At 46.7% G+C, this 22,780-nt stretch overlaps 1 protein-coding gene across 4 annotated transcripts in view; it reads left to right on the top strand.

Annotated features, from left to right (window-relative positions):
• Positions 1-22,780, top strand: part of lama4 (laminin, alpha 4) — a 177,204-nt gene that overhangs the window by 113,230 nt on the left and 41,194 nt on the right. For all 4 annotated transcript variants that reach the window (XM_077220211.1, XM_077220210.1, XM_077220212.1 and 1 more), the window contains 2 exons: positions 1,103-1,267; positions 1,364-1,557. In XM_077220211.1, coding sequence (XP_077076326.1) covers positions 1,103-1,267; positions 1,364-1,557 — 359 coding nt within the window. The remainder of the gene's footprint in view (positions 1-1,102; positions 1,268-1,363; positions 1,558-22,780) is intronic.

The raw sequence follows: 22,780 nt of genomic DNA on the forward strand, positions 1-22,780 counted from the left end.
TAATGTGATAAACTAGTTTTCTCTGATAATAAACTTTCGACATCCAGCTCCTCAGAACTGGAAAATCTCAATTCAACATCATCATGTGACTCCACCCGGGCAGAAGTAACCGCCGCAGCGCGTGCTTCCAGAGCCGGGTGAGAGGCACTAGATCTCGTCGGAGATAGCTGAGATAGGGCGGAGCCCGTCTCAACGTCGCCAGCGAGATCCATCTGCGAGCCCCAAGACAAGCGCCGCCGCTCTGCCTCAACAGAAGCGGGACCCGAGCCTCGGGGAGCTCGCAGCAAATCACTCTCCTCGAAGAGCGATCGCCGCGAGCGCAGAGTTCTCAAGGGAAAACGCTCGCAATGCTGACAATCGACTCCCTCGAGAGCCGACTGGGCATTGCTGCACTCCCAAACAAGCCACACTTAGCTCGTGTGAATCCCCACCCGTGATGTGCCGAGTACAGGGGGGAACACACTTCTTATACTGCTCGCTCATATTGGTTTTTTTATATAAAATATATATAGTGAAAACTCCTGACAAAACAGACAAACACAATCGACAGATTCAGACACACACAGAGCTGCTGAAGTAACTAAAAGCTGGCGTGTTGTGTACTCAGGGGATATTTATAGCTTCCTGGTCGATGACGTCACTCGCCGTACGCTCATTCTCTCCATTGACTGATTTCATTCATGCTTCAGACGCGTCACGCTGAGGGCGTTCCTCCTGCGATTTCACGCAGCGGTAGTCCCTGAAGGGGAACTGTCATTGCATGCTTCCACTGAGATGCACAAGAGGGCAATGCTTACAAAAGTTGCAAACATTTCTTTGTGAATTGCTTACAAATAAAAATGTCTGGAACTGAAAAACAGAAAGCCTGATTTCTTGAAAACACAGATTGGCTGATGGCACCACAGTAACAACACAATCCCAAACCCTGACAATCCTGAGTTGTGAAGTAATAGGTAACAGTGAAGAATGAGGAAAAATGACTGAGTGCCCCTTCAAATTTCAAATTTAAGAAGCCTTTTATAATTTATTCTGAGCTCAATTGTCTTATCTGCCTTGATTACAGACAATGAGCATAATGCATTTGTATGTGCATCTGTTTCAGATATGATTAAGGATTGGGAATTATACGGCGTCCAGCAGGAGTTAGATCCTCAGGTAAAGCTGCAGAAAATAGCAGAAGCTGAACGGATCTTAGGCTGGATGAGAAATCTGGACCTCTCACCCAAAGAAACGCTTGCTACTGAAGAGTCCTCCGAGGCCCATGAATGTGAGATTGCTTGTGTTTATTTCTAACTGAATTCTGCTTATGATTGTGTCTGTGTGTGCTCTTATTCAACCTGTACCTTTATATATGCGATTGTAGTGCTCCGGCGTGTGCGCCATTTCGAGAAAACTCTGATGACTACGCATGGGCGTCTATTGCCAATGCGGGAAGTGCTGAGTCGATTCACTTCCAGAATCTTTCAAGCTCAGGATCTCCTCAACAAAGCTGAAGATACACTGCAGCAGACACTGAACAAATACAAGACCAACCAGCTCAAACTACAGAGGAGAGAGGTACCTTCTTACACAATTACAGTTTATTATGAGAATAAAAATCATTAAGCTCAAAATATACATCGGTTTTGTTGAGAATGCTTGAGTACAGAGCTCTCCAGGAGTTAGGACCAATAATGTGTCACTGTTCACCTGGTGCAAGTTGCAAGTGTCTTCCCAGCTAACAGATCTTTGTTATAAGAACGTTCTCCAAATATTCAGTGTTGGTTTTGGGAACGTCCAGTTTTCTTGACGTTAGAGGAACGCGTTTTAAAAGATGTGATGCTCCTCTGCTGAGTTCTTGAGAAATTTAATGTCTTCTTTTATCTTCAGTTGATTTCATCTAAGGCTGTGGCTGTAGAAAGTTGTAGTTTGTGTTCTTATTTATCTAAGGACACCGTTCTAACAGAAAACACTTAACCCTTTAGGCGCCAGAGGTTTTTTCCTAAAACGTCCAATTTTGACATCTTAATTTCAAAAGTCTATATATTAAAAGTGATAAAAGATAGAGACTTTCTGCGAATTAGAGAAATATTAAGGATGACCCAAAGTTTATGTAGGGATTACATTTTCCCATCTAATTTGCATATTATGACGTCATATGTAGGCGGCAATCTTGGATTATAGAATTTTCATGAAAAGTCACGTTTAAATGATAAAATGCAGCACTTCTTTGCCCCCAAAATGTCCATCACCTTCCGTATGCTATATTGCACAATACTGAATGCTCAGGTATATATTAAGTATTAAACAAACCTTAAATCATTGCTAATAAATGGTAGAAACAAACCGAATGCATGTAGTGGTTGGACTTTTGCTGTAGAGATTTTCTATTTACTAAATACAGTAGGCACTCTGATTCCATGTATGGGGCACATATATATTATTCATATGACATACAAACACAAGTAAACAAGACCTGTTTAGTTCAAACGCTCACTCGCCACGGCAAGGCACAGATCATGAGTGAGATGATACGAGCAGCGCGGCCAGATCTGCCTCGCGCGCGCGCGCCGAGTATGCACAGCTCGGACTACTGACATTGTCATTGCGACTCCTCACCCTGCCTCCACGTTGCCTCCTAACTGTCCTATGAATACTTCGACCTCGTCTAACATACCCAGTGGTATTAGACAAAGTCTCCACCACAATACTGTCGCCGCGATTGTGATGGTAAGAGGCTCTGATAACATGGCTCACTCGCACACTAGCTCCGCTTTTGATCGCACTGATTCAATGCGCTCTAACTCGAACATTTTGTATAGAAACATTACGTTTTTTTGAGTCGGGGGTGAAGAATGACATGTCTGCCATCCAGTGGAGGGGATGTCGAACGAAATTTGACACCCAATTTGAAAAAAATCGGCCGTTTTATCCAATGTGCGATCTTGTCGAGTAAACTCGACCGTGGCGCCTAGAGGGTTAATGCAATCCGCTAGCCGCTCATTTGCACAAAACAGTGCCTGGTGGCTCGAGAACGCAAACCATGAAATAGGTTCCAAGGTACAAGCCTTGAAAAATATATAATACAGAATTTTTTATCAATTCCGCATAGCCACGTGAACCGTTATTATCCCGACAACGTTTTATCTGTACAGAGGTAAAGGGAAGGGAAGGAGGCCTTCATAGGGGAGAGACTAGTTGACACTTCAGGACTGCGTTGTCATCATGTCCAGGCGCATGTCCTTCATCAGATCCGGATATGGCCTGGATCCGGTGGACTGCGGTAAACCTCGGGATAAACAGAGAGTCTAATAGCAGCGTAGAAGCCATCCTTCTTATGATGTAACATCAAGTACATCAGGATTTATGGGAAGTGTTCCCGGTTCCGGCTGACCTAATCTCTGCAGCCTTACATTAAGTTATACAGTGAAGTCTATAATGTGTTGTGCATGCTAGGTCAAAGAGATGTGTTTTTAGTCTAGATTTGAACTGACAGAGTGTGTCTGCTTCCCGGACAATGTTATGAAGACTGTTCCAAAGTTTTGATGCTAAATAGGAAAAGGATTTACCGCCAGCAGTCGATTTTGATATTCTGGGTATTATCAACTGGCCGGAATTTTGAGATCGCAATAGACGTGAATAGGGCTGGATACCGAGTTCTATACTTTTTAGGTACCGACCGAATTGCCTCGATACTATCGAGTATCGAAAAATGACATGTTGTTCGGTTCCAGATTTCGATACCTAAGGAGTTAACTCGTCAACGTCAGTGCTGAAACAAATACATATGAAATGCACAGACACGCAAACTCTACACACAAAAGACGCGCGGCGCACATACTCATATGAGACGCGCGCGTGCACGCACAAACTCTCCATGCGCATACCTTTATGAGACGCGAGAGCACACACACAAGCGAGAGCACACACACAAACGCGCGCACATAATCAATGAGACGCGAGCACACACACACAAACTCTCTGCACACATATTCATATGAGACGCGAGCAGACACACATAATACCTTAAAGATGTGGAAAAGTTGATCAAAAGTGTAGGTACATTTCTCCAGACTCGATGCTAACAAGTGCGCGATGCAGTATTTGCGGTAAAATAATTGCTGCAAAGACCGGTATACCACGGTAAATATGATGAAGACCTTGACAGTACACGGAGTAAACATAAAAGTTGCTCCGTCTTCGACTGGTAAATAAAGAGATAGCTTGTTGATCACTCTGACAGTGTTTATATTGCAATAAATAATAACCTACTGAATGTACACTGCCGTTCAAAAATGTGTTGGTTAATAGTCAGATTTTTTTTCAGTTAGGAATAGGATGCATTAAAGTTATCAAAGGTGACATTAAAACATGTGTAATGTTACTAAATATTTCGTTTTTAAATAAATGCTGTTCTTTTGAATTTTTTATTCATCAAAGAATCATGAAAAAATGTATCAAAGTTTCCAAAATATTAAGCAGCAAACCTTTTTCATATTTCTGAAGGGTCATGTGACACTGAAGTAATGATTTTGAAAATTCAGCATTGAATTCAATTCATTTCAATAAATTACATTTTTGAAATATATTAAAATAAGATTTTAAATTGTAATACTATTTTACAATATTACAAGTTTTACTGTATTTTTTATTTTAAAAAATTCAGCTTTGGTGAGCATGAGCTCTTCATAAAACATTTTTTGTTCCTTTGTGCTTTTTTTGTTCCTTTTTTCACTGGCTTTTATTTATATATGAGTCAAACTGAAAAAATAAAACCAAAGTTTTTCTGAGGTAATGTGTTATGTAATCTTGTTCAAATGGATTTCATAAAATTGGTATCGAAAAAAGTATCGTTAGGAACCGGTATCGAAACTGAGGTATCAAAATTGGCACTGGATCGGAAGATTTTGAACAATACCTAGCCCTAGACGTGAAGGACTATAATGCGTTAAGAACTCGCTCAAGTACTGGGGAGCTAAACCATTTAGTGCTTTGTAAGTAATCAGCAATAATTTCAAATTTATAGGATGTTTAATAGGGAGCCAGTGTTGACAGAACGGGGCTAATTTGGTCTTACTTCCTAGTTCTGGTAAAAACTCTAGCGGCTGCATTTTGGACCAGCTGTAGTTTGTTTATTAAGCATGTAGGGTAACCACCCATAATAGCATTACAATAATCTAGCCTTGATGTAATAAAAACGCATGAACTAACTGTTCCACATTTGTCATTGAGTGTAACGGTAAAGACCACGGAAGCAAAGATGCAAGTGAAGAGTGTTTATTCTCAGTTCACGGTCAGATGACACACAAGAAACAATACTCAGTCCACGGTCGGATGACACACAAGAAACAATACTCAGTCCACGATCAGATGACACACAACAATGTACTGGTCACGCAGGGACGAGATGGTCAGGAGTCCGGTGAATAGTGAAGAAGTGAAGTGAAGATCCAGGTGAGGTGATGTAATCCACGGCCGGTGATAATCCAAGTGAACATGAACAAGACAAGAGCTGAAACGCCGACAGGAGGGACCAACACACACGAGGGACTTCATACAACGATCTGACAATGAGAGGAGAAAACGGTGAGCAATATATATGGGTCTGAATGAGTTGCAGCTGGTGAGTAGATGATGATCAGCTGGATCGCTGATCAGTGAATGAAGTGGTAACGCCCACTCATACACACCCACACAGATAACAACAGAAACACGAGACAAGAAGGAGTCAATGAATATATAAACCGTGACAGTACCCCCTCTCCTAAGAACGCCTCCTGGCGTTCTCAGACTCCCTTACCTGTCGATTGTAATCATCAATAAGGGAATGATCCAGGATGTCTCTAGCAGGTACCCAACTTCTCTCCTCCGGACCGTAACCTTCCCAGTCCACCAAGTACTGGAATCCGCGTCCCCTCCGCCTTGAGTCCAGAATGCGGTTTACCGAATAGGTAGGTTCCCCTTCTACGAGTCGCGGCGGGGGGGGAACCGGGACTGGCGGATTAATACGAGAATAAAACACGGGCTTGATCTTGGATACATGGAAGGCGGAATGAATCCTCCTGTACACTGGAGGCAATTTGAGGCGGACTGCCACCGGACTAATGATCTTGGTGACAACAAACGGGCCAATGAATTTGGGAGCAAGTTTATTAGAAACGGGGCGGAGAGGAATGTTCTTAGTAGAAAGCCACACTTTTTGACCAACGACGTATACGGGAGGCTTTGACCGGTGGCGATCGGCCTTGGCCTTGGTGCGTTCCCCCACCTGGAGTAGAGTCTCACGAGCTCTAGTCCAAGTGCGGTGACACCTTTGGATGAAGGCGTGAGCGGAGGGAACCGCGACCTCGGATTCCAGACTAGGAAAAATTGGTGGCTGGTATCCTATACTACACTCAAACGGCGATAGACCCGTGGCTGATACTGGTAACGTATTGTGGGCGTACTCCACCATGGACAGTTGCTGGCTCCAAGAGGAAGGATTCTTGGAAACCAAACATCGTAACACCCTTTCCAGATCTTGGTTGGCTCTCTCGGTTTGACCATTGCTCTGGGGATGAAACCCTGAGGACAGACTAACAGTCGCTCCCAGTAATCTACAAAACTCTTGCCAAAATTTGGACACAAACTGGGGTCCTCTGTCGGAAACCACGTCTGTCGGGAGGCCATGAATACGAAAGACGTGATCTACAACTATCAACGCTGTCTCCTTAGCTGAGGGTAATTTGGGTAAGGGGATAAAGTGAGTCGCCTTCGAGAATCGGTCCAGCACGGTTAAAACCACCGTGTTACCCTGAGAGGGTGGGAGGGCGGTGATAAAATCTAGAGCGATATGGGACCAGGGTCTCGATGGGACAGGCAGCGGTTGAAGTAACCCATCTGGGGGTCGATTGGAAGTCTTACCCGTGGCACAAACCGAGCAAGCCAAAACAAAACTGTAAATGTCACGAGCCATACGTGGCCACCAGAATCGTTGCTTGACTAAAAAGCTAGTACGGTTGACTCCTGGATGACAAGCCACGTTGGAACAATGCCCCCACTGAATAACGTCAGACCTTAATTCCTCTGGCACAAACAAGCGATTCGGTGGGCAGCCGGGCGGAGGCATTACCCCTTCTAAGGCCGCCTTGACCTTCGATTTGACCTCCCATACGAGTGTGGAGATAAATAGATTCTCCGGTAAAATGCACTCGGGAGTAGACGGGCGTTCGGATCGATCAAAAATCCGTGACAAAGAATCGGGTTTGATGTTCTTGGAACCCGGGCGGTACGAGAGAGTAAAGTCAAAACGTCCGAAAAAAAGTGCCCTCCGAGCCTGCCTAGAGTTCAATCTTTTAGCCGTTCTGATATATTCCAAATTCTTATGGTCGGTCCAGACGATAAAAGGTACCCCCGACCCCTCCAACCAGTGACGCCATTCCTCCAACGCTAACTTGACAGCCAACAACTCCCTGTTACCAATGTCATAATTGCGTTCGGCAGGGGATAAACGGTGAGAATAAAAACGCGCATGGATGCACTCTGTCGTCTGTGGGAGAATGCTGAGAAATCACCGCTCCTACCCCCACCTCTGACGCGTCGACCTCCACCACGAACTGACGTGATGGATCAGGGGTAATAAGGATAGGGACCGAAACAAAGCGGTCTTTCAGTTTGGCAAACGCTGTCTCAGCAGCGTCTGACCACCTGAACGTAGTTCTGGGGGAGGTCAAGGCGGTCAGGGGCGAGGCTAGTTGGCTGAAATTGCGAATAAAACGTCGGTAAAAATTGGCGAATCCCAGAAACCTCTGTAGGGCCTTACGGGAATCTGGGCTTGGCCAATCTACCACAGCCTTAACCTTCTCTGGATCCATGCGAATACCCTCAGACGACACAATGTATCCTAGAAATGGAACAGACTGTGCATGAAAAACGCATTTCTCCGCCTTGACAGAAAGCCCATTCTCTAGCAACCTCTGAAGCACTCGTCGGACGCGCTGCACGTGTTCCTGAAGAGAAGAGGAAAATATCAATATGTCATCCAGGTAGACATAAATGAACTGATCGACCATATCTCGCAGCACGTCATTGACGAGAGCCTGGAAGACTGCTGGGGAGTTGGACAGCCCGAAAGGCATGACCAAGTATTCAAAGTGCCCCCTGGGGGTGTTAAAAGCAGTCTTCCATTCATCCCCCTTTCTAATGCGGACCAAATGATAAGCATTACGTAGATCCAATTTCGTGAAGATAGACGCTCCCTGTAACCTCTCGAAAGCTGAAGAGATCAACGGCAAAGGATACGTATTCTTTACCGTGATGCTGTTCAGCCCTCGGTAATCAATGCAAGGTCGCAAGGATCCGTCTTTCTTACATTTACATTTACATTACATTTATTCATTTAGCTGACGCTTTTATCCAAAGCGACTTACAATTGCTATATATGTCAGGGGTCGCACGCCTCTGGAACAACTAGGGGTTAAGTGTCTTGCTCAGGGACACATTGGTGTATCACTGTGGATTCGAACCCGGGTCTCTCACACCAAAGGCATGTGTCTTATCAACTGCGCCATCACCACCCCACAAAAAAGAACCCCGCCCCCGCTGGAGAAGAAGAATGGCGGATGAACCCGGATGCTAGAGAATCAGATATATATTTCTCCATAGCCTCCCTCTCTGGGACAGAAAGTGAATATAACTTGCCTTTAGGTGGAGACTTACCTGACATTAAGTTTATAGCACAGTCATAGGGACGATGCGGAGGTAGAGAAGCAGCACGAGACTTACTGAACACTTCCTTCAGGTCCGAGTACTCCGCGGGCACGTTAGATAAATCCACTGCCTCCTCCTGAAACACAGAGACAGCGACAGACGAACAGGCAGACACAAGACAAGACTCATGACATTTACCACTCCATTCTAACACTGATTTCAGTTGCCAGTCAATTCTGGGGTTGTGTTCAATTAGCCAGGGGTGTCCTAGAACAACGGGTGCGAGTGGTGAGTCCATGATGTAGAAAGAACATGTCTCAGCGTGGTTGCCAGATGTGATGAGGGTGATGGGTCCGGTGATGAGTGAGATGGCAGGCAGATTTTGACCGTTGAGTGCTTGCACTGCTATATTACTGGTGAGGGATAGAAGGGGAATGTGAAATCTTTGAGCAAAACCATGGTCCATGAAGTTACCTTCTGCCCCAGAATCCACCAGTGCCTGACAGTCGTGAGTGTGGCCTGACCATCTTAGTCTTACCGGGAGGAGGGTCGATGTATATGAGGTCTTCTCAGCGGAGATCCCACCCGACAGTAGCCTCAATCTTACTGTCGGGCTTGGCCTTTTACTGGACAGCCGTATGCGAAGTGTCCAGCGGTCCCGCAGTAAAGGCATAGTCCTTGGGATCTCCGCCTCTCCTTCTCCTCCCGGGAAAGCCGAGCTCACCTGACCTGCATGGGCTCGTGATCGTAGACGGGGCTGACCGCGTCCCCGCCGCTGGATCGTAGACTCTCAACTCCTCCCCTGGCCCAATTCGGTGGTGTTCTGCGTTCCACTCTCGCTAGTCGTGCGTCTACACGAAGGGCCAGATCTATGAGTCCGTTCAGAGATGTGGGAAGATCCAGGGCGTAGATCTCCCTTTGAACGCGGTCAGCCAACCCATGCAGGAACATGTCCCACTGCGCCTCCTCGTTCCAGTGACACTCTGCTGCCAGGGTTCTAAATTCGATGGAGTAGTCCGATACTGATCTTTCTTCTTGTCTTAACTCCGCAAGCATCCGGGCCGCCTCTCTCCCGGCAACCCCTCTGTCGAACAACCTCTTGATCTCGTCGGAGACTGCCTGGAACGAGGCGCAGCATGGATCCTGGTTCTCCCACACCGCCGTTCCCCAGAGTGCCACTCTCCCAGTCAGTAACGTGAGCACGAATGCTACCTTGGATCTCTCGTGCAGGAAGGTGCGAGGCTGTAGGGCAAAGTGCATCGAACATCGTGTTAAGAAGGCACGACAAAAACTAGGCTCACCATCGTAGGCCTGTGGAATGGGTAGGCGGGGTTCTGACTGAGAGGCTTCCGCAGGTGGTATGAGAGGAACGGCCGGTGTGGGTGGCGCAATGGGAACACATAGCTGTTGTATCTGCTGGGTGAGCTCGGACACCCAGCACTTGAACGGCGCGTCCCGTCTCATTAATGTTCCTCTCCTGAGCGTCCATGCGCTGGATGCTGGAGTTTACAAACTCCTCCAATGGATTCGTGTCACTCGCTGCTTCCATAATGGGTCAGATCTTTCTGTAACGGTAAAGACCACAGAAGCAAAGATGCAAGTGAAGAGTGTTTATTCTCAGTTCACGGTCAGATGTCACACAAGAAACAATACTCAGTCCACGGTCGGATGACACACAAGAAACAATACTCAGTCCACGGTCAGATGACACACAACAATGTAATGGTGACGCAGGGACGAGATGGTCAGGAGTCCGGTGAATAGTGAAGAAGTGAAGTGAAGATCCAGGTGAGGTGATGTAATCCACGGCCGGTGATAATCCAAGTGAACATGAACAGGACAAGAGCTGAAACGCCGACAGGAGGGACCAACACACACGAGGGACTTCATACAACGATCTGACAATGAGAGGAGAAAACGGTGAGCAATATATATGGGTCTGAATGAGCTGCAGCTGGTGAGTAGATGATGATCAGCTGGATCGCTGATCAGTGAATGAAGTGGTAACGCCCACTCATACACACCCACACAGATAACAACAGAAACACGAGACAAGAGACAGGAGTCAATGAATATATAAACCGTGACATTGAGAGCATACGACATAATTTAGATATATTTTTAAGATGAAAAAATGCAGTTTTACAGATAGACACGTGACTTTCAAATGAAAGATTGGTATCAAAGAGCACACCCAGGTTCCTAACTGATGACAAAGAGTTGACAGAGCAGCCATCAACTGTTAAACAGTATGCTATGCATTCCGTAAATTCAGTGAATTGGTAAGTTTTGTCAGGGCGTGAAGAAATATAGAGCCGAGTATCATCAGCATAACAGTGGAAACTAATGCCATGCTTCCTAACCCATTCTAAAGGGTAGAATGTACAGAGTGAAGAGCAACGGTTCTAGTACTGAGCCTTTGTTGCATAGTTATAATTTTCTCACTGATATTATCAATCTTGTAAGTAAAGAAGTTCATAAAGTCATTACTGCTGTGCTACTTGGAAACATCTGGGGTTGAAGCTTTATTTTTCATTAATTTAGCCACTGTTTCAAATAAATACCTAGGGTTTTTCTTCTTTTTTTCTAATAGGGTTGAAAAATAAGCAGATCTAGCAGCTTTTAAGACCTCTCTCCACGCAATCGTGCTTTCTTTTTTGTTTTCTTCCAGTTGCGCTCCATTTTTCTGGTTGCTCTCTTAAGAGCCTTAGTGTGCTCGTTGTACCACGGCGTTGGACTATTCTCTTTAATTTTCTTTAAGCACAAACAGGGCCGGCCCGAGGCATAAGCGAGCTAAGCGGCTGCGAGTTAAAAAAAAAGATGACTTAAACAAGTGACAAATGAATGAATATGAATGAATAAATGAATAATTCAAGACAAGAAAATTCTGATTTCATGATCAATATACCTGCCAACAACTGCTGCTGTGTCTGCCAGCGTTTAAAGGTGCAGTGTGTGATTTTTAGCGACATCTAGCGGTTTGGCTGCAAGTTGCACTGAGGGCTCAGCCCACTGCTCACCCCTCCCTTTCGAAGAAGCTACGGTGTCTAACATGGGACAAACATATCGTCGTCTGAGACAGCAGAGAATATCCAGAGTAAGCCAAGAGTGTGTAACATTGTCACTCTTTCTGTACCACAGTCCATTATAAACCAAATCATGGATAAAGTTTACAAAGCCATAGTCAGGTGAGGATCAAGGGTCTTAATATATAATATAATAATAGTAATCAGCTGATTGTCTCACAAACCTAACCAGCACATTTCCCCCCATATAGCAAACCCATAATACAGCGAGGGAGAAGAATCACATGAAACTATGCAACTATATATTTTTTCTAACAGGGTAGTAAAAGTTTAGCTGGCTAAATATGAGCTGTTACTGTGGCTAAGCTGGTTAAAGCGTAAAGCCTTGTTTAAACTCGACGCGTCCGCATGAGCCCAAAGTGCGTGCGGCAAAAATGGCATGATTGTAACAGCGCGCACGCCTCCGCATCCCCTAGACATCATTTACTACACACAATAGGCTTTTTTTCTCTGATTTTGAAAACTCTTCGCGATCGACTTAAAATGCTTCCAATATCGACTTGTCGACCGCGATTGATGGGTTGGTGATTCCTGTAACGTTACTGTTTTATGGTCAATGACAAGAGTCCTAATCAGCTGTCTCACGAACGTAACCAGCACATTTAGCCCCACATAGCAAAGCCATAACACAGCGAGGGAGGAGAACGTCCTGGTTGCGTATGCAACCCACCGTTCCCTGAAGGAGGGAACGGAGGACGTAGTCGACGGTCGACTGAATTGGGATCTCGCTAGAGAGCCTGTCTTCTTCGAGTACTATTGAACGAGCCAATGTAATTGGCGTGCGTGATTCGCATCACACACTCCGCCCCCGCGGCGCGGGCATAATTACGGAAGTGGATGCACGCACTAGTTACTTTTCGCTGAGGAGCCGAGAGTAACCCGGGGTCAGCGGTGGTCCAGCGGTAGTGGCAAGGGGACTACGTCCTCCGTTCCCTCCTTCAGGGAACGGTGGGTTGCATACGCAACCAGGACGTTCCCTTTCAGTCGAGAACGTCAGACGTAGTCGACGGTCGACTGAATTGGGATCACCCATTGAACACGCCACTAACGCTGCCACCTTCCAGTGCCTAAACCAAAGCCTCCTGATGCCCCCGCAAACTTCAAAACTTCAAACAAGTCACTGCTGTTCCTACAGGACCACTGGGAAAGCGTTCCCCGTACGTTGGAAGGAAGGGACGCTGCGGAAGCCACATCCAACCCAGAGGGAGGTAATGTGGAGAATACACATATGAACTGGGCGGAAACCGGGCAGTCTAACATATGGAATGTCACTGGGGTGGCTCCAGCCTAAGACGGGGGGAGACACACCGGACAGTGACGGCAGAGAGACTCTGCCGAGGGAAGACACGGGCTCACCGCAGGGAGCCGTATCGTGGAAGAACACACATATGGGGTCACCGAAGGGACCGCAACATATGGACCCAGCCTAACACAGGTTCCACACTGCTTACGAGTGGTAGGCCTAACACCAGACGTTCCGCACGTCCGACGTCGGAGGGGTGTGGAGGAACTCAACAGGGTTCAATTTTAAGGGAACTCAACTGGAGTAGAAAGGTGCACGTATCCAGTCCATAGGAGGGGAATGGCGCAGCAAGCCGACACTTGAACCGGGCTCACGGTGAAACTGGCTTCATGAGAAGGGAGCCCACGTGAGGCAGCGGTTCAACTAGGTGTCGTCCAGCCCCCAACTCTAGAATCTGTTTTAGCAAAGCATATCGTCAACGCCCAGGCGGAGCACTTTACACTCATCATAGAGCAGCTCAACACCTAAGTGGACATGTTGCATCTCGGACCTTTGCCGAAATGAAGGCAAGCACTAAGTGCAACTTTGCATGGAAACAGCCTTCCCTCTCTGCTGAATTCCAACAGATATTTGAAGAGCTGGTCTGAGGTCTATGACTTGGATTCTGTACACGTCCAAGCGAACGGACAGAGAAGCCAGGGCTGGATCTGCCTCCTCCAGGGCAGCGCTTGCAGGCTCACCACCTGCTCCTATTACGGGAGAGGTAGGAACCTTGGGCACAATCCGAGCCGGGGTCTCAGCTTGTGAGAGTTAGCCGGCCCAGACTCCAGGCACAATACGTTGACCGAAAGCGAGCAAGTCCCTACCCTCTAGTAGAGACCACGCGAGCAGGAGAACTGATATAACAGAATTTTTAACTCACTGCCTGCAGTGGCTCAGGGGCGGTCTCTGCAGTGCAGTCGCACCAGGGACAAGGCCCAAGAGGATAAAGAGGGACACAAGGATTTACAAGACCTTGCTCCTCAGGAACCTGACGATCAGAACGTGCTTCTGCATACTTCTGCAACACGATGAGCGTCGTTTAAACACCGAGGCAACATCATTTTGAGGGTGAAGGAAAACAGCCTACTGCAACCCATTTTGCAGGAAAGAGAGCACTGAAGTGATCGAAAGCTTTCAGGATCTCCTCTGGAGAGAAGACGCACTCAACGACTAGGTTCCACTTCTAAAGGCGTAAACACGCTACCCAATTCTAGGGGGTGCTCCCAGAAGTGATGGTAACTATCACATGTTCTTGTGATAGCCACCTGAACCTCCGCGTTCAGATGTAAGACCGCCCGGAATCTCCGGGGGAAGAACTCGTGTGCCATCGTGCCCCGTCCCCGAAAGAGTTTTCAGGGGAAGTCAGGAAGGCTGTTGAAGGGAACCAGGTCTAGTTGGGCCAATAAGGGGCAACTATGAAGACCTGTTCCTCTCCTGACTTGGCACGTAGGTGCAAGCGACGGGCGCAAAAGACAGGAGCATTGCTCAACACAACATGTGAAGATCACTGGGCTTCAGGAGCATTTTCTGCTCAGCACTTGGGTGTGACAAGTTCACTGAGCTTCAGGAGCATTCCTGCTCAACACCTGAGTGTGATAAACTCACCGAGCTTCAGGAGCATTTCTGCTCAACACTTGAGTGCGAAGAACTTCACTGAGCGACAGGAGCATTTCTGCTCAGCACTTGAGTGTGACAAGTTCACTGAGCTTCAGGAGCATTACTGCTCAACACCTGAGTGTGATAAACTCACTGAGCTGCAGGAGTATTTCTGCTCAACACTTGAGTGCGAAGAACTTCACTGAGCACCAGGAGCATTTCTGCTCAGCACTGCGTGTGACGAATTCACTGAGCTACCTGTGATGAACTCACAGAGCTACAGGAGCATTGCTGCTCAACACCTGAGTGCGATGAACTTCACTGAGTTTCAGGAGCAATTCTGCTCAACATGAAGAGTGATGATTTCACTGACTTGAGCAGGCGCAAGGCGACCATGAGTCGTAGTCACTTTTAGAAGGCTCACTGGGGTTAAACGCATTTCTGCGGGCCCCTGGGGCAGCTGAGACCCAGTGTTTGTCCAAGGGTAGTCCGCTCGGTTTACCCAAACACTGGCGGAAAAATAAAACCGGGGGGGCAACTGAGCGGCCCCGGAATGGTCATGACCCAGCCGGACCCAGGGGATGGAGTCTCCACTGCCCTGGCTATAACTGTCGTGAGGCTCGATGGCGGCACGATTGAGTAAGCGGGAGGAGTGGAACAAGGCGCCCTCAGAAGCGTCTGACTCCAAGGAGGAGGTGACGGGTGAGTTTGTGACATGCAGGGGAAGCTTGCGCAACGGTCGCAATGTCTAACAACTCGAGGCACGAATGCCCGTGTAGTCGGGGGTCGCCCAGGCCCCCGTTAAAACACGCCCTTTGTACATGGCCCCTCTGTTGAAGAGGGTTTGGCAGCAGACCGGGATGAACTATAGTCACACAGGGTGAGCTGCTCTGCCACGGTCACCTCGGGACTCGATCGTGAAGCTAGCGCTGAAGCGGTCACATATGGAGGAAGCCAAAGGCTGCGACTACCATATACCCCAGGAGCCTCTGAAAGTTCTTTCAGTGGGACCCTTTCTCACTTCAACACCAGCTGAACACATTCTCATTGGAGAGACATGTTGGACCGAGTACCTCTCCAAAACTAAGAAAGAGATACTCAGCCCGTGGGCGAGACTACTCTCTTCCAGTTGACCTGACGACCCAACGGGCTCTGGAGCACTCGAGGGGAAGGACACTGTACTGATACTCTACCCTTAGACGCAACACACAGGATGGCCTGCGGTGCGGGAGGTAGAGATCTGAAGCACATGTCTTTCAGGTCAAAGCTGCAGACCAATCTTGGGCCAAGATGGTCACGACCCACCCCCTAGTAGCACGAAGAACGAGTTTACAACTGGCCTTCGTACCGGCTGGAGGAGCGGCTATATCAAATCCTTCGCCAGCAGGATAAGATAAGCACGCACAAGTCAGGAGCACTGCTCAACACTCGGTGTGATGAATATCACTGAATTTTCAGGAGCACGTCTGCTCAACACCTAATGTGATGACTATCACTGACTTGAGCGGGGTAGCCGAGCCTGAGGTGGGGCAGCAAAGTAGAGAGAGTGGTGTTAGTGTGCTGTGCAACACTTACCTGTCTCCACAAGCGGCAGGGGGCGCGTGAGAAGGCGGATGACCGGGTCCTCGAACGCACCAAGCTGCCTGCTGGCGACCAAGGGGGAGCTGAGGGGTGTAAGGCTATACAGGGTCACACCCGCCAGACTGGCCCTCTTGGGACCCAGGAACAGATGAAATTGCTCTCTCTTTGAAGTGTGGGTACCGCTTGCTCCGCTTTTTGTTTTTTTTTTTTTTAGGGAGCCAGCGGCGGAACAGACACACACACAAACAAAGGCTCCACCCGGCCCTCACCCGGGGGGAGGGAGTGATCGTGCCACTCCAAGAGCATCTCATCCATTCCTGGGCGGCCCGCTCCGGAATGCTTTCGCTGTCGCTTGCCACCTGGCTTGGCAGCGCCTGGAGCGGGCTGGGCGTCTCTACTGCGGCCGGCTCCATGCTGAGGCCTGGGTGGAGGCTGCTGCGGAGGGCCAGCAGGAGCGGCGGAGCACCCACGGCGACGAGCAGGCGGAGGAGCTGCCACCGGCGGTGGGTGGAGGCAGCAGCTGGCCACCGGGGCAGGATGTGCCGGATGACCTCCGTCTGCGCTTGAGCGGCAGAGAACTGTTTGATGCAGTTCTCCACCGCGTCGCTGACCAGCCCAACCTGGGAAATTGGGGTGACCAGGAACCGAACCTTGTCCGCATCCGCCATACCAACCAGGCTGAGCCAACGAAGGCGCTACTGGACCACCAAGGTGGACATCGCCAGACCGATCACGCACGCTACGACACCCGTACCCCGGAGGGTGAGGTCGGATGCAGTGCGGTGCTCACCTATGAGCGCACGGTCTGGATTACCCTCGTGCATGCCATGGGTGCCCTAGCCTGCAGCAACGCCATGGCACGCAAGAGGAAGGGGCTTGCCCACAGGCTTTGTAAGCTCTGCCCGTCGGAACAGACGAAACTCACAGGCCTTAGGGGGGAGACGAGGATCCCCCCAAAAGGCAGCGGCCGCCGGACACAGGTGCACCTGTGTCGACAGACCGCTCCAATGGAGGGACACCTCGCAACCCTTCACCGTTCCTCCATCAAGGGTAATGAGGGGGAAAAGCTATTCAGGCAGTTTCTGGCAGAGAAAGATGCTGTTCACCACCTGATAAGCTCTCCATGCATTTCGGGAAAGAAAGGCACTGGGGCGGCGAGCTGAAAACCAGCGCGGCCCGCCCCAAGATACCAAACTCCAGATTCCAACCGAGACTGAACGGGACACGGTGGAGGTTCCACTCGAGCCCGGCAGCCTCGACGGCCCGTTTCAGCATAGCTGATAATTCTGGATCCGGCTCGGGCAACATTGAACTCCCGGAGGGAGACAATGCAGCCGAGTCATCATCTCTAGAAGTCAGCTCACCCTCCGATGCTGCAATCGGCGTCCTGTCCTCCAGGGGAGCCCCGAGTGAAACCGCTGGCCCACCCATTACAGATGGACCAGCAGACAACACAGGAGGCTCCAGTGGTTGCAGTGGAAGGGAGGAGTGAGGAGCCCACAGGGAATGGTTACCGGGCGGGACATCCAACACTATCCTCCGGTCACCCATCCCACACAGCACCCGAGGGTGGGGCATGGTAATGGGGACTCGCTCTCCGCGAACGAAGGCGAGTCTCGCCCTCAACACTGCGACAGTCATGTTCCCACAGTGAAAACATGAGCTGTCCACAAAAGCTGTCTCAGCGTGCTGTAAGCCAAACACGTGACACAACAGTTGTGACCATCAGAGAGAGACAGGGAACGACCGCACCCAGAAACGCACGGGCGGAATGACATCTTGAAAAAGATACAAACGCACCCGTGTTGCTCTTTCAGAAAATAGGACCGTCACCAGTGCCGGAGCACACAGGGGAATGACCGCGGCAACACTGAACAGAGAACTGAAACAGTGAAGCACTCACTTTTCCGCCCTCTAACTAGCCATCAACACACACAAACATTTAGAAATTTGTTGCTGTTAAAACAGCAGTTGAGAGCTCAAAGCTCGCGATCACCGCTGCACTCGCGCTGTAGAACACCAGCACTGGGAGAGTCTTCCTGAAGAACACCGACACACTCGCTCGTTGTAGACAACAGCACTCTCAGAGACATCAAACGATCGGCTCCGAAGCGAAAGGCAACTAGTGCGTGCATCCACTTCCGTATTTATACCCGCGCCGCGGGGGCGGAGTGTGTGATGCGAATCACGCACGCCAATTACATTGGCTCGTTCAATAGTACTCGAAGAAGACAGGCTCTCTAGCGAGATCCCAATTCAGTCGACCGTCGACTACGTCTGACATTCTCGACTGAAAGGGAACTAAGTTACATGAAACAATCCAACTACATATTTTACACCACTGACAAGGGAAAAGTCACTACTCACGGTGTTTATGGCTAGCTTCTAGCTTTCTGCTGCTTCTCTTTCAAGGTAGTGACGGAATGCGCTCTGTAGCGCTGTTTGTTCGCGTTCGGCTAAGGTAGAAACATGACGTCACAATATGTCGACCTTCATAGAAGGGGGTGCCCGCGGTTATGTAGATATAAATGTCTCATTCTAAGGTAATAAAAACATTACGGTTTATTAAGTAAGTTCTTTATACACCACTGAAAACATAGTTATGGATGTCATATTGCATTTCTGTTAATAGATACTCAAAATTTTTACACATTGCACCTTTAAGTCATGCGCATAATCTAGACACCTTGCGGAGTGCATAGACATTCGTGCGCAACTGCGCATAGTCACGGTATCGGTTTAAGTTGGAGAAAATAACAGCAGGGGAACTTAACCTTCTAGGTGTAAGGGTAGCAGTTTGAATAAATAATAAACATAGGAGTTTGAACTCTTCTCAAATTTATTATACCACACATCAGATCACTAACTCCAAAATCCAGCGACACTCCAGTACCAAGTGCGCACGACCCATTCCTATCTACGGCAAGCCCAGAGGGGAAAAATAGATTCCATACACACATACAACGAGCGCCAGTACATCATTACCGGTATCATAGTAACAGACTTTGTTGGATTCTGTCATGTACAATCCAACAAAGTCTGTTACAATAATAATAATAAAAAAGATTTTGAGGAGAGTTACACTGTATAGAGACAGTTGAGAAATAATAATATTTTTACAGTTTTCAACAATAATTGTCATTGTTGAACCCTTGCTCTTGTTTCTGATGTTTCTGATTTCTCAGTTTTGTCATTATTTTAGCAAATATTTTTTTTTAATATGTTTTGAGACAGTTTGTTTTAAGAAGTTTCAAAGAATTAGTAAAAGAGTAAAGTAAAAGTTCAAACTTTTTTATTTAAGTAGGCATCTATTTTTTTATTAAGTATTTATTTTGTATTAATACATAACCTCACTGTATTCATTTATAATGTATCATTATTGTGTGACATTTGTGTCAATAATCGTCAAGCACAGGTGACTTCGCGTAGTGGGAGGGGGCCCCCAAATCAAATTTTGCTTAGGGCCCCCAAAAGGCTCGGATCGGCTCTGAGCACAAAGGAGCAACTGTGTCTAAAGTGCTGGAACGGGGTCAAAATATTCTGTCCCTATATCTAGTTCTTCTAAGCTAGAGAAGATGAAACTGATCACGAATATTATTAATAAAGCAACCTTTTATGGCAGAAGTGATAGGTCTAACATATTTGTAACACGGAGTCGACTTTGCAGCCTTGGCTGAGATCTGAGATGTCTGAGATGTCATCGCTCTGCTTTAGAATTTCAACGGCATCAACATTGATTCCATGCGATAATATTAGATCTAGAGTATGATTACAACAATGAATAGGTCCTGACACGTGTTGTCTCCAATAGAGTTCAGAATGTCTTTAAATGCCAATCCCAAAGCATGTTTTTCATTATCTACATGTATATTAAAATCACCAAAAATTAGGACTTTATTTGCAGCCAGTACTAACTCTGATAAAAAATTAGCAAATTCTTTGATAAAGTCTGTATGGTACCCTGGTGGCCTGTATACAGTAGCCAGCACAAATCTCAAACGTGATTTATCATTTACACTAGATAGTGTTACATTAAGCACCAACACTTCAAAATAATTATATTTAAAACTAGACTTCTCAGTAATTCTGAAGATATTACTATAAATTACAGCAACACCTCCCCCTTTGCCTTTCAGATGAGGCTCATGTTTATAACAGTAATGTTGCGGGGTGGACTCCTTTAAAGTAATGTAACACAGCACATCTATGTTATAACCTGTAATCATATCATTAACAATAAGTGCTTTTGAAGTAAGGGATCGAATATTCAGCAACCTGAGCTTTATCATTTGTTCATCCGTATTATATCTGCTTTTTATTTGTTGAACATCAGCAGGCCTGATAGCGCTCCGGCGCCACACCGGATTTCCGGCGTACAGACGTGTCTGCGAAAAAAAAAAAAAAAAGCAACAGCAAAAGAAGCGGAGTTCGACCAATCATAGCGCTGGGTTCATTCCCCAAATAGCAAGCGGGTGTGATTAAAAGATGCGTATCATTAAAAAGAGACTGAAAATCGACAGCAATAAAGAATCCCGCTCGATCCCGCTTCCACTCCCGCGGCCGCCTTTGACTGAGTTCATGAGCGAGGACAGTAGGCTACAGTAGTCACGGTACTTCTGACTCCTGAAGGTAAACGGGCTGGGGTGGATGTGGAAAGTTGAAGTATTGTATTGAGTTAACTTAATCTGGATTCTATTATCACACGGAGTGATCGCAATCGCATGGGTTATCTTAAAATACTCCGTCATTCATGTCACTCAGATAAGATGAAGACATCATACAGCCATGCAAATTATAAAAAGCTTAAGTATTGATGAACAATAAATCTAAATAAAATTAAAATCGCTATGGCTTACTGATTATGAAAGTGCTGTGATTTGTGGATTAATTTACTGATAAGCGCGAGTCAGCAAACAGGCGTTTATTTATTCATTCTCAGTGCTGAGAAACGTGCATGTGTTACGTTATTGTGTTATAATAACTAAAGTACCTAATTATGTTACATAATAATTTTGTATGAAAACTAGCGCGTTACTTGTGGATAAGAAACCGTTGTATCAGTGCTGTGCTCTCTCTCTCTCTCACAAACACAGACCGCGCGCACAGAGAGAGATGATAATTGTAAAATGAAAATTGACGAACTGTTTTGTTCTTGGTTGTGGTTTTTTTTCCTGTCAAAATGCCAGAAAGCATTTTTTATTATCCATCCCGTGTTTTTAAAATTCGTTAAATGACGGACGTTTTACTATTAACACAGCCCTATGTCAGATTATTCTAACATATAGGCTACTTGATATTCTTTTTAGAATAAGTGATTCGTTTTGCTATTATTGGTCCTGTGACAGAACTCCTGTCTATTCATTGTCAACTATTTTCTAGTATGTATGTATTGGCTAACGTTTATTGAGCTAATGCGTGTCCTGTTTAAAATGTGCAATGTTCAAATGCAAAGACAGCACGGCACAAATAAAAGATATCTTTTCTTTTTATCAAGTAGGCTATCATATTTGGATATTGGAATAAAAAATTAAGTAGAACTATCTTAAATGTACAAATGTTTTTTACTGTTTTCTAGGGGTTTCTTAATTTTAGACTAGTTGACTAGATTTCGCAGCATCTAGGACTGCTCGAGAAGTCGCTGACCTGCTCATACTTAATGGTCATTGGCAAGAGTGAGAGTGAAAGTTACGTGAAGGCCAAGTATGGTAACCCATACTTTGAATTTTTCCTCTGCATTTAACCCATCAAAGTTAGTGCACACACATTAGGACTGTCGACTGTGAGTAGTAACACGGAGCAAATAGTGGCCACATACACCCGGAGCAGTGAGCAGCCATTTTTGCTATGGTGCCCGGGGACTGGGGGTTCGGTGCCTTCAGAAAAAAACAGAACCAGAACAGAAGAAATTCCATTCACTAGCCTCTAGGATATCTACAGTATTATTGGATATACACGTACCATAACATCTTTTTGCCATGATGTTGAGAAGCCTTATCGTAGCAGTGATTTGATTGGCTATTTGGGCTGTAAGTCAATTTTCAGTGGTAAATGAATTGTTAAATTAATAGGATTAGTCTGAATCTGTGCTGCCATATACAAACTAGCATGTGTTGAGGGCGAATTCCAAACAACGTTTTTGCACCCTGGAGGGCACTTCGGTATGGGGAAGCCAATTGTAGTCATGTTCAAAACGATGTGAACAACTGAATCCCTTCATGGAGGGCCCTTCCACAATTCCCTTAGTGAAGGGAACATGAAATGTCTCTTCAAGGAAGTAATTTAATAATTTATGCTCATGTTCTGCCATTCCGAATGAGTATCCTACTCAGAGTAGGGCATAGGGATGTTCCCTTCCGATTGGAATTTGTCATCGGAGTGCTTAAACAGCTGCTGAGAGGCATTGCAAATTCGACCGCAGAGTAAACTGACTTTTCTTGAAAGGGATTTTGTCCAGACTAAGCAACGCCAAACATGCTGTCCAGTACAGTAGGCCCACAGTAAAAGCACATTTTGTAACAAATAAGTAAAACTTGAGTGAATTGTCTGAAATTGTAAAATATTTTTT

Source organism: Siphateles boraxobius, unplaced genomic scaffold (assembly GCF_051911475.1).
Source record: "Siphateles boraxobius isolate OS27281-9 unplaced genomic scaffold, OSU_SipBor_1 8, whole genome shotgun sequence".
NCBI lineage: Eukaryota > Metazoa > Chordata > Actinopteri > Cypriniformes > Leuciscidae > Siphateles > Siphateles boraxobius.